This window comes from Myripristis murdjan, chromosome 16 (assembly GCF_902150065.1).
Source record: "Myripristis murdjan chromosome 16, fMyrMur1.1, whole genome shotgun sequence".
Lineage (NCBI taxonomy): Eukaryota > Metazoa > Chordata > Actinopteri > Holocentriformes > Holocentridae > Myripristis > Myripristis murdjan.
Genome location: NC_043995.1, coordinates 34444671 through 34457170, shown reverse-complemented (window position 1 = coordinate 34457170; position 12500 = coordinate 34444671). Strand labels below are relative to the sequence as shown.

At 49.1% G+C, this 12500-nt stretch overlaps 1 protein-coding gene across 1 annotated transcript in view; it reads left to right on the top strand.

Moving 5' to 3' along the window:
* Positions 1-12500, top strand: part of adam15 (ADAM metallopeptidase domain 15) — a 35316-nt gene that overhangs the window by 13830 nt on the left and 8986 nt on the right. Inside the window, exons 12-22 of the mRNA XM_030072634.1 lie at positions 1219-1367; positions 3142-3319; positions 3689-3781; positions 4817-5012; positions 5277-5385; positions 5798-5993; positions 6228-6305; positions 6696-6807; positions 7480-7633; positions 7745-7798; positions 11100-11205. Of these exons, the coding sequence (XP_029928494.1) occupies positions 1219-1367; positions 3142-3319; positions 3689-3781; positions 4817-5012; positions 5277-5385; positions 5798-5993; positions 6228-6305; positions 6696-6807; positions 7480-7633; positions 7745-7798; positions 11100-11205 (1425 nt within the window). The remainder of the gene's footprint in view (positions 1-1218; positions 1368-3141; positions 3320-3688; positions 3782-4816; positions 5013-5276; positions 5386-5797; positions 5994-6227; positions 6306-6695; positions 6808-7479; positions 7634-7744; positions 7799-11099; positions 11206-12500) is intronic.

Below are 12500 nucleotides of genomic sequence, written 5' to 3'. Positions count from 1 at the left end.
GTGTCAGCACCGCTGGCGTGTCAGCACCGCTGGCGTGTCAGCACCGCTGGCGTAAAACTACATTACAGAGACGGGCAGGGGCTTCCTTCTGAGAAAAAAACAGAGAACTTCAGAGATTAAAGTCTGAGATTTATGAGAAAAACCTCTGAGAAAAAAACTCAACAATTTATTTAAAAAAAAAAAAACTCAAAAATTTATGGAAAAAAACAAAGTTATATGACAAAAACATATTTACAAGAAAAAAATCACAATTTTATGAAAAAAAAAATTGTGAGAAAAGAACTTGAAAATTCTGAGAGTATAAAGCAGGGGTGTCCAATCATGAGCCATGGAGGCCAAGAGGCTGCAGGTCTCACTGATTTCACTGATCAGTTCCTCCTTTCTGATACCAGGTGAGCTGATCAGTGACGTCACCTGGTGGAGGTCTGCAGCCTCTTGGCCTCCATGGCACATGATTGGACTCCCCGGTATAAAGTCACAAATTTGCGAGAAAAAGCTCAAATTCTGAGATTAGACAAGATAAAACTAAAAAAATTAGGAGAAAAAACTCAGAAATTCTGTAATTATTAAGTCACAAATTTACAGGAAAAAACTCAGAAATTCTCAGAGATTAAAGTCATAAATTTATGAGATAAAAAACTTGGAAATTCTGAGATTATAGATTCACAAATTTGAGAGAAAAAAACATTTTCTGTCCCTTTTTTCCTCCTCCTCTCTGTGCGTGGCTCCACCCGTGCTGCCCCCTGCTGGCCGTGTCTCAGGCCTGCAGCTGATCCCCTCAGCAGATTCTACTCTGACATGGGATTCAGGAACAAGGAGATCCTGCTGATCTGAGCCCAGAATCAGCAGATTGTTGGGGTTCTGGACTCAGACCAGCAGGATTTCCTTCAGACTGGATCCCACAGGAGGAGAACAAACTGGTTTTCACTGTTTTAGATTTACTTTATGTTTTTCATAATGAGACATGTTCAGTTTGTTCGAGTGGAGAGAGACGGGGGGTGGCATTAAAATGCACGTACACACACACACACATGAAAAATAATAATTTAATAAAATTTCAGTTTCAATACATGGTTATGTAGAAGTCACATGTAATAATAAGAGAAAATAAAAAAAATAAAATAAAATGTATCCTCTCTCTCTCTCTGTCTGTCTCTCTGTCTCTCTCTCTCTCTGTCTGTCTCTCTCTGTCTCTCTGTCTGTCTGTCTCTCTCTCAGGACCACCTGGTCAGCGTTCTGGGCGTGGCCTCCACCGTGGCTCATGAGCTCGGTCATAACTTGGGGATGAACCACGACACGGCCGAGCGCCGCTGCCTCTGCGAGAACGAGCAGCGGCTCGGCGGCTGCATCATGGAGCCGTCCACCGGGTCAGTGCCAGAACCTGAACCGGGTTCTGCTGGGTCTCTCACAGAACCTTCAACCAGGGGAGAATCTCAACTCTCTACTGGGAACTTTCAATACCAAAAGCTTTGACTGGGTACTTCACATCAGAACTTCAGACCAGAGCAGGACCAGAACCTGGGGGTGGGTCAGAACCAGAACTCTTAACTTGGTCAATACAAGAACCTTTTAATAGGTCAGAGCCAGAACTTTTTACCGGATCAGGACGAGAACTTTCCGTAGTATCTGAACCAATGCTGTTGTCAGTAGGAGAACCTTTAAATTAAAGTTTTAATCAGCTTTAGGACCAGAACCTTCCACCAGGTGGCAGAATCCAAACTGGGTCAGAACCCATCTGTCGTCAGGGAATTGAACCCTTGACCCTGGCGGGGCGGATGCCTTGCTCAGAGGTGTGACCTGTCGCCCTCTGCTGGCTCGTTTATAGAGTTATAGGTTTGCCAGTCATGGAAAACACCTGGAAAACACCTGGCGAAAATTATAAAATGTCCTGGAAATATGAGAGGAATCCTGGAAAACGTTCAGCTGAGATCACATTCAGACGTTTGCTTCAGCTCAGAAAGTCAGCAGTGTGACCCAAGGTTCTCAGGTTCTCAGTGTGACCCAAGGTTCTCAGGTTCTCAGTGTGACCCAAGGTTCTCAGGTTCTCACTGTGACCCAAGGTTCTCAGGTTCTCAGTGTGACCCAAGGTTCTCAGGTTCTCAGTGTGACCCAAGGTTCTCACTGTGACCCAAGGTTCTCAGGTTCTCAGTGTGACCCAAGGTTCTCAGTGTGACCCAAGGTTCTCAGGTTCTCAGTGTGACCCTAGGTTCTCAGGTTCTCAGTGTGACCCAAGGTTCTCAGTGTGACCCTAGGTTCTCACTGTGACCCAAGATTCTCAGGTTCTCAGTGTGACCCAAGGTTCTCAGGTTCTCAGTGTGACCCAAGGTTCTCAGTGTGACCCAAGGTTCTCACTGTGACCCAAGGTTCTCACTGTGACCCAAGGTTCTCAGGTTCTCAGTGTGACCCAAGGTTCTCAGTGTGACCCAAGGTTCTCAGGTTCTCAGTGTGACCCTAGGTTCTCAGTGTGACCCAAGGTTCTCAGTGTGACCCTAGGTTCTCAGTGTGACCCAAGATTCTCAGGTTCTCAGTGTGACCCAAGGTTCTCAGGTTCTCAGTGTGACCCAAGGTTCTCAGTGTGACCCTAGGTTCTCACTGTGACCCAATGTTCTTAGTGTGACCCAAGGTTCTCAGGTTCTCAGTGTGACCCAAGGTTCTCAGGTTCTCAGTGTGACCCAAGGTTCTCAGGTTCTCAGTGTGACCCAAGGTTCTCAGTGTTACCCAAGGTTCTCAGGTTCTCAGTGTGACCCAAGGTTCTCAGGTTCTCAGTGTGACCCAAGGTTCTCAGTGTTACCCAAGGTTCTCACTGTGACCCTAGGTTCTCAGTGTGACCCAAGGTTCTCAGTGTGACCCAAGGTTCTCAGGTTCTCAGTGTGACCCAAGGTTCTAGGTGTGACCCACGGTTCTAGGTGTTACCCAAGGTTCTCCTAGTTCCCTAAAGCTAAACTCCAGACTAAAACTAGGTGTGGAAGAACACTTTAGTTTAGCTGAAATAAAAATAAAAAACAGATTTAAGAGAAAATGATGTTGTGCTGCCCGAGGCAAAATCACTGCCTTGCTCCCTTCCATGTTACTACTCCAACCCCCCCAAAAGTGCAGAGCCACACTGACCTGTGACCTCTGACCTGTGACCTCTGACCCCAGGTTCATGCCGGGCCAGCAGTTCAGCAGCTGCAGCGCCTCAGACCTGTCTGTCAGCCTGCTGCATGGGGGGGGCATGTGCCTGTTCAACGTGCCGCGGCCCGACAGCCTGCTGGGGGGGCCCAGGTGTGGCAACCTGTACGTGGAGAGGGGGGAGCAGTGCGACTGCGGCCTGCTGGAGGTACCTGTCTGTCTGACTGTCTGCATGTCTGTCTGTCTGTCTGTCTGTCTGCCTGCCTGCCTGTCTCTCTGGTACACCTTGGCAGGTGTAAATCTCTTCCAGGTGTTTGTGTCTGAGCTCTGAAGAGTTTTCGCTGAATGTGTGTTTCCTGTCTGCAGCGGCCCTTCACAATAAGAGCACAGGCAGAATAATAAAATGTTAACTCCACTACAGGAGAGACGTGATGCTCTCTGCAGGTGGAGGAAAAACATACGTGCATGTACCTGTACAGGTGTCAGCCAAAGGAAGGTCAGCATCAGGGACGTCTGTGTGTGAGTGCTGCTGTGTCCTGATTGGTCGGTTTGTGTGTGCTGTGCTGTGATTGGTCAGGAGTGTGATGACCCCTGCTGCAACGCCTCCACCTGCCAGCTGGTGCCTGGAGCTCAGTGCTCATCTGACGGAGTGTGCTGCCACGACTGCAAGGTACACACACACACACACACACACACACGCACACACACACACACACACACACGCACACACACACACACACACACACACACACACACACACACACACACACACACTTCTTCAGGCTGTCCATATTTCTGTAACTGATAAGAATGAACTCTTTAACCTTAAATTCTGTTAAACCACATTAAATCAACAGAACCTGACCAGAAACAGCACAAAATGATAATCTCTTCATGATAATTGATGATAATCTCTTCATGATTTGATGATAATCTCTTTATGATAATTGATGATAATCTCTTCATGATAATTGATGATAATCTCTTCATGATAATCTCTTCATGATGATTGATGATAATCTCTTCGTGATAATTGATGATAATTGATAATCTCTTCATGATAATCTTTTCATGATAATTAATGATAATCTCTTCATGATAATTGATGATAATTGATGATAATCTCTTCATGATAATCTTTTCATGATAATTGATGATAATCTCTTCATGATAATTGATGATAATTGATGATAATCTCTTCATGATAATTGATGATAATTGATGATAATCTCTTCATGATAATTGATGATGATCTCTTTATGATAATTGATGATAATCTCTTCATGATAATTGATGATAATCTCTTCATGATGATTGATAATAATCTCTTCATGATAATTGATGATAATCTCTTCATGATAATTAATGATAATTGATAATCTCTTCATGATAATCTCTTCATGATAATTGATGATAATTGATGATAATCTCTTCATGATAATTGATGATAATTGATGATAATCTTTTCATGATAATTGATGATAATCTCTTCATGATAATTGATGATAATTGATGATAATGTCTTCATGATAATTGATGATAATTGATGATAATCTTTTCATGATAATTGATGATAATCTCTTCTGATAATTGATGATAATCTCTTCATGATAATCTCTTTATGACTTGATGAACTTATGTAAGTATCTGTTTTAATAATGTATTTAAAAAGAAAAGTGAATGTGGGATTTCCCATGTGCCCCAGCTGCGTGCGGCGGGCTCGGTGTGCCGCCCCCCCCTCGGCGACTGCGACCTGGCCGAGCACTGCACAGGCTCCTCCCCCCACTGCCCCCCCAACGTCTTCCTGCAGAACGGCGAGCCGTGCGACGACGGCGCCTCCTACTGTTACGAGGGCGTCTGCGCCAGCCTGGACGCCCAGTGCCAGACGCTGTGGGGGCCCAGTGCGTCACACACACACACACACACACACACACACACACACACACACACAGAGCCACAACACACACACACACACACACACACTGTCAGCTACACACACACACAGAGAGATTAGTACATCATTTAATTTGTGGCATTTTTTACCAGTTGGATGACACCTGTCTGCCTCTCACCTGTCTGCCTCTCACCTGTCTGCCTCTCACCTGTCTGTCTCTCACCTGGTTGCCTCTTACCTGTCTGTCTCTCACCTGTCTGTCTCTCTTCAGATGCCACCAGAGCTCCTCCTGTCTGCTTCTCCTCCGTGAACAAACAGGGAAACAAATATGGAAACTGCGGCCAGTTCCCCAACGGCTCCTACATCCCCTGCTCTGACCTGTGAGCCCACACCTGTCTGTCTGCTCACCTGTCTGTCTGTCTGCTCTGACCTGTGAGCCCACACCTGTCTGTCTGCTCACCTGTCTGTCTGTCTGCTCTGACCTGTGAGCCCACATCTGCCTGTCTGCTCACCTGTCTGTCTGTCTGCTGTGACGTGTGAGCCCGCATCTGTCTGTCTGCTCACCTTTCTGTCTGTCTGCCTGCTCTGACGTGTGAGCCCACACCTGTCTGTCTGCTCACCTGTCTGTCTTTCTGCTCACCTGTCTGTCTGCCTGCTCACCTGTTCCCTGTCTGCCTGTATCCTGTCTGTCTGCGTGCCTGTCTGTCCATCTGTTTGAGACTGGTACATTGTGTTGGAGTGTAAACTGCTGTGTGTGTGTGTGTGTGTGTGTGTGTGTGTGTGTGTGTGCAGTGACGTGCACTGTGGTAGGATCCAGTGTCAGGGGGGCAGGGAGCGCCCCCTGCTGGGCACCAACGCAGAGATCCTCACCACCACCGTGCGCTTCAACCACAGCGACCAGGTGTGCCGCGGGACCTTCTTCCACCTGGGCGACGACGTGTCCGACCCGGCCGGCGTGGCCCAGGGCGCCGCCTGCGCCCCCGGCAGGGTAACACCCCCTGCTGATGTTTATTTACCTGTCTGCCTGCTCTCCTGTCTGTCTGCCTGCTCACCTGAGCCGGTGGTTCACCTCAGTTTATTGATCGGCTGAACGAGCGCAGAAATTAATCAAACAGAAAATAAACTTCATCCTCATGTTGTTTTCCTCATGGTGTGTGTGTGTGTGTGTGTGTATGTGTGTGTGTGTGTGTGTGTGTATGTGTGTGTGTGTGTGTGTGTGCAGGCCTGTCTGAACCAGAGGTGTGAGGACGTGTCGGTGTTCGGCGTGGACGACTGTCGCAGGAAGTGTAACGGACACGGGGTGAGACAGTCTCACATCCTCTCCTCACCTGTGATTGGTCAGATTTGATTTGTCTGTCCTGCCGGGACAGTCGACACAGATTAATCTGATCTAATCTGATCTAATCTGAGAGAAATGATTGCTCACATAGCGACGGTTCATATCAGAGCAGGGACGGTGCGATGTGATTGGCTGTCAGGTTGTGCAGGATGCTGAGTCAGCACTGCACGCAGGTGTGTGGCGTTTTCAACACCTGCTCACAGGAACGCACAGATGCATGATGGTTAATCTGAGAAGCAGAGACGCTGGTGTTCAGGAGACAGAACAGCTGCTGTGTGTGTGTGTGTGTGTGTGTGTGTGTGTGTGTGTGTGTGTGTGTGTGTGACGCTGTGTGTTCCTGCCCTGTCTCAGGTGTGTAACAGCAACAGGAACTGTCACTGTGACGTGGGCTGGGCGCCGCCGGACTGCCGCTTCGCCGGCCACGGGGGCAGCGTGGACAGCGGGCCGGCCCGGGACCCCGCAGGTACCCGGGACAGCCACCGGGCGGCGCTCTGCCTCAGAGGCCGGCCCGGCTCAGGCTGCACACCTGATCACTAAAGTGCTTATCGATTATTGATTTTTCCACCTCGTTGAGAAGGTTAACGGGTTTTACACTCAACTCACTCAAACTATTTATTACATTTATGACAAAATTACAATCAAATATGAAAGGAAACGAAATGTAACACATGAAAAATAAATACAACATTTCAGTTTATATTGAGATACATGCAGCAGTGACATATGGTAATAATGTCTCTCTCTCTGTCTGTCTGTCTGTCTGTCTCTCTCTCTCTGTCTGTCTGTCTCTCTTTTTCTGTCTGTCTCTCTCTCTCTGTCTGTCTCTCTGTCTCTCTCTCTCTCTCTCTCTCTCTCTCTCTGTCTGTCTGTCTGTCTGTCTCTCTCTCTCTGTCTGCCTGTCTCTCTCTGTCTGTCTGTCTGTCTCTCTTTTTCTGTCTGTCTCTCTCTCTCTGCCTGTCTCTCTGTCTGCCTTTCTCTCTCTGTCTGTCTCTCTGTCTGTCTGTCTCTCTCTGTCTGTCTCTCTCTCTGCCTGTCTCTCTGTCTGCCTTTCTCTCTCTGTCTGTCTCTCTCTCTCTCTCTCTCTCTCTGTCTGTCTGTCTGTCTGTCTGTCTCTCTGCCTGTCTCTCTCTCTCAGAGTCAGACCCGGTGCGTGTCGCCCTGCTGGTCATCTTCCTCTTCATCCTGCCCGTCGTCCTCCTCTTCCTCGCTCTCCGGTTCCCGAGCTGTCGCCGCCGGCTCGTCTGTCTGACGGCCAGCAGCCCGCTGCACAAAGCCCGCCAGCACAGCCGGTAACACCGCGAGTGTGTGTGTGTGTGTGTGTGTGTGTGTGTGTGTGTGTGTGTTTACACAGTTTGATCAGATTCTGGTGTTTTGTGTGTTTGTTTTTACCCATCATGCAGTGTGGCACCTTGTGAGTGGCGGGGTTTGGAGTTTGACCCCGACCGCCCGGCCAGGTACGGCAGGAGGGGGCGGAGCCAGCGGCAGGTTGTGGTTTGCTGGTAGAGTCAGCGAGGGGAGGGTTTCCTTCCCTCAGATTATTCTTGGAGAGATTTCTCCTCGCTGACTTGACAGAAAAAAATCCCATTTAAAGAGCGAGGCCACTCAAATCAGCAGGACGCCTCCGAGGCAGGGGGACGGGACGGATTTCAGAAACACAGGAAAAAAGTCAAAGGTTCAGCCTTTTTTCATAAAAAATTGAATTAGCAGAAAATAACCAGAAGAAAAATCAGAAAATTAGTAAATCATTACCAGAACATTAGCAACAAAAGTTATGAAAAAATACAAGAAAGCTCTACGTAAAAATGATAAATATATAATCTAAAGTGAAATTAAAAGTGTGGAAGACAGAAGGTTAGAGAGGCGTGTTGTGCTGAGCTCTCACCTGGGAACAGGTGACCTGTGGCTCTTTAAATGATCACTGTCCTCTAGCAGCTTCTGTGCAGTGTGTGTGTGTGTGTGTGTGTGTGTGTGTGTGTGTGTGTGTGAAGTGGTAGAACAGCTCAGATATCTTCAGATGTCTGGACAGCAGCAGGCGGTTCTCATCGAGATGCCAAAAGAACGTCTGCACAGAAATCCGAGTTGTGTTCCGTCGAGCAGGAGGCAGAAATATTAAAATGATGTTCAGCCGCCGCTCGTCCAGCGGCGCTGCGGCGTCTCTGCCAGCTCAAGTTTCAAGTTTCAAGTTTTTTATTTGTCACATGCCTGATGTACAAGTACAGTAGCAGTTAAATGCAATGGTGACAACTCCAGCACTGCAAGTAAAATGGATAAAAAAGAAAGAAAAATAGAAAGAATATATATACACTCCTATATACAATAAACAATATACAATTACAATTATGAACAGAAGTGTGCATTAGTAATAAATAGAAGTAAGAAAGGAAATAGAAATGAATGGATGGATGGGAACGTGAAGGCACTGACCCACATCCATTTGAGCTGCCAATACGCTGAAGAGAAACTCGCTCTGCTGGAGGTCCAGGGTCAGTATGACACCATGAACCAAGTGGCAGAACCTGATGCCCGGTACTGGGATTCAGGAACTGTCCGACTGATCCGGCCCTTCCCCTCCAGTCTGTGCGTGTTGCTATCTATCAGTAGTGTAGTGTAACAGGTGCAGGTGCAGTCCGTTTGGGAGTGGGGGTGACAGTGTCAGACAGCAGGGGGCAGTAAGGTGCTGAGCTGTCTGATACTGCAGGCAGGTGATATGTGTTGATGTGATCAGTTTTAAAGTGTTTTGTGATAAAGAGTTCAGGATCCGTGTGGCCTTGGGGAAGCAGCTCCTTCTCAGCCTCTCAGTTCGCTCAGCTTTGATGGAGCGAAGCCGCTGGCCTGAGGGCAGCCACTCCAACAGCCTGTGGCTGGGATGGTGAATGTCACCTCCGGGGTGGAGGTGTGTGTGCTCCATGTCAGGTCCTCAGAGATGTGAACCCTGAGGTACCTGTAATTGCTTACTCTCTCCACCGGGGTCCCTTAGATCCTGAGCGGTGCATAGTGGATCCTCTGCCTCTCTCGCCTGAAGTCGACCACCACCTCCTTGGTCTTGGTGACGTTCAGGTCCAGGTTGTTGTCCTTACACCATGAAGACAGCAGCTCCACCTCCTCCAGATAGGCCGTCTCGTTGTTGTTGGAGATCAGGCCTACCACCACTGTGTCATCCGCGAATTTCACAATGATGTTGGATTGGTGTGCAGTCATAGGTGTACAGGGAGTAGAGCAGAGGGCTCAGTACGCAGCCTTGGGGGGCCTCAGTGTGGACGTACGGGAGCTGGAGGTGTGGGCTCCAACCTTCACCACCTGTGGTCTGAACCCAGGAGCAGAGTGAGGAACTCAGCCCCAGGAGCAGAGTGAGGGACTCAGCCCCAGGAGCAGAGTGAGGGACTCAGCCCCAGGAGCAGAGTGAGGGACTCAGCCCCAGGAGCAGAGTGAGGGATTCAGCCCCAGGTCCCTGAGCTTGGTGACCAGTCTGTGGGGAACTATGGTGTTAAATGCTGAGCTGTAATCAATAAACAGCAGACGCACATAATTCCCCTTCCCGGTGTCCAGGTGGGAGAGGGTGGAGTGGAGGACATGGGTGATGGCGTCGTCAGTACTCCTATTAGGGCGATATAGCTCGCACGGCGTGAGCACAGAGCAGCACCTGTTCACACACCTGGTTCTGCTAATGGTCACACGAAGCGTCCAGGCGGCAGGTGGAGCATGTGATGGCCGCCTGCTGGCCGCCGGCGTCCTCGGCCAGGGGGCGGAGCTTCAGCCAATAGAGATCCAGGCGTCAACACGGCCGGGACACACTGAAGGCGGGGTCAGATCCAAACCCCGGCCCGTCCAGTTCAGGCTCGCTTCGCTGAGCGGAACATACCAGCTGCCTGGTTCAGTGGTCAGGAGGTCAGAGGTCAGAGATCAGAGGTCAGGTGAACAGGAAGCTCACCTGTTCTCCTGATGATCACCAAGCAACGGGCTTCACATGTTTCTCTGTGCACAGTTCATACGTTCCTCTGTGTTCCTCTGTGTTCCTCTCTGTTCCTGTGTTCCTGTGTTCCTCTGTGTTCCTCTGTTCCTGTGTGTTCCTGTGTTCCTCTGGGTTCCTCTGTGTTCCTCTGTTCCTGTGTTCCTGTGTTCCTCTGTGTTCCTCTGTGTTCCTCTGTGTTCCTCTGTTCCTGTGTTCCTGTGTTCCTGTGTTCCTGTGTTCCTCTGTGTTCCTCTGGGTTCCTCTGTGTTCCTGTGTTCCTCTGGGTTCCTCTGTGTTCCTGTGTTCCTGTGTTCCTGTGTTCCTCTGGGTTCCTCTGTGTTCCTGTGTTCCTGTGTTCCTGGGTTCCTATGTTCCTCTGTGTTCCTGTGTTCCTGTGTTCCTGTGTTCCTCTGGGTTCCTCTGTGTTCCTCTGTGTTCCTGTGTTCCTCTGTGTTCCTGTGTTCCTCTGTGTTCCTGTGTTTCTCTGTGTTCCTCTGTTCCTCTGTGTTCCTGTGTTCCTGTGTTCCTCTGGGTTCCTCTGTGTTCCTGTGTTCCTGTGTTCCTGTGTTCCTCTGGGTTCCTCTGGGTTCCTCTGTGTTCCTGTGTTCCTCTGTGTTCCTCTGTGTTCCTGTGTTCCTGTGTTCCTGTGTTCCTCTGGGTTCCTCTGTGTTCCTGTGTTCCTGTGTTCCTGTGTTCCTCTGGGTTCCTCTGTGTTCCTGTGTTCCTGTGTTCCTGTGTTCCTCTGGGTTCCTCTGGGTTCCTCTGTGTTCCTGTGTTCCTCACTGGTTTCTCAACATTCTGTCCAGAACGCCGGTGACGGAGCGAGTGGACGACAGGAACGGAGAGCAGGTCCTGCCGCTGAGGTACCACCTGCCTCAGGCTGACATCCCACTGACCACGCCCTCCAACAAGGTAACCATAGCAACCACACACTGACCCCACCCACAGCAAGGTAACCATAGCAACCACACACTGATATACACCAGAGATTGTGATGGTCATGGTCCAGTCAGACCAGCAGCTGCAGGGCTGTTCATCACAGAGAATGAGCTCATTTCCCCTCCTGGCTCATTATTATTGTTATTATTCATTCATTTATTTAATTTAATTAACAGGGACAGTACATATTAATGAACACTGAATGTAAATATGTCAGATTATAGCCATAGGCTAATTTCCATCTGTAGTCCCTTGGCAGGTTGATGTTCACAATATAAAAAATAACAGACAAAATAAAAAACAAGTCATACACAAAACACAGAATCAAACAGACACACACACACACACAGCCTCAGAGCAGAGAGGGGAGGGGCTTATTACAGAGAGCTGCTGCACACACACAATACAGATACTGTCCATCAGTATCACACAGTGCCCTTAGAAAGAGCTGCTGCAGGAGAGGACCTCAGCGGCATTATTATTATTGTTATTGTTATTATTATTCTTATTGTTATTATTATTCTTATTGTTATTATTATTATTATTAGTGTTGTTGTTATGCAGGCGGTTTGATGTGGATGCAGGTTTGAGTTTAACTCAGTGACAAACAGGTAGGCTGCTGATGTGGGCGGAGTCAGGTGACCTTAGAGCTGAGCAGGTCACCATGACGACCTGCATCAGGTGGACAGCTCCCCACCTGGGCCTCGCGGGACGTCCCGGGGCGGAGCTCAGTCACTACCAACAACAGTGATGCTGATCATTTAAAACTCTGTTGGAGAACCGACAGAACATCCAGACACAGCACAGAGACCGCAGAACCCACAGAACCCAGAGAACCCAGAGAACCCACAGAACCCAGAGAACCTACAGAGCCCACAGAACCCAGAGAGCCCACAGAACCCAGAGAACCCAGAGAACCCACAGAACCCAGAGAACCCACAGAGCCCACAGAACCCAGAGAGCCCACAGAACCCAGAGAACCCAGAGAACCCACAGAACCCAGAGAACCCACAGAACCCACAGAGCCCACAGAACCCAGAGAGCCCACAGAACCCAGAGCCCACAGAACCCAGAGACCCCACAAAACCCACAGAACCCACAGAGCCCACAGAACCCAGAGAGCCCACAGAACCCAGAGAACCCAGAGAACCCAGAGAACCCACAGAACCCAGAGAACCCACAGAGCCCACAGAACACACAGAACTCAGAGAACCCACACAACCTAGAGCCCACAGAACCCACAGAGCCCAGAGAACCCACAGAGCCCA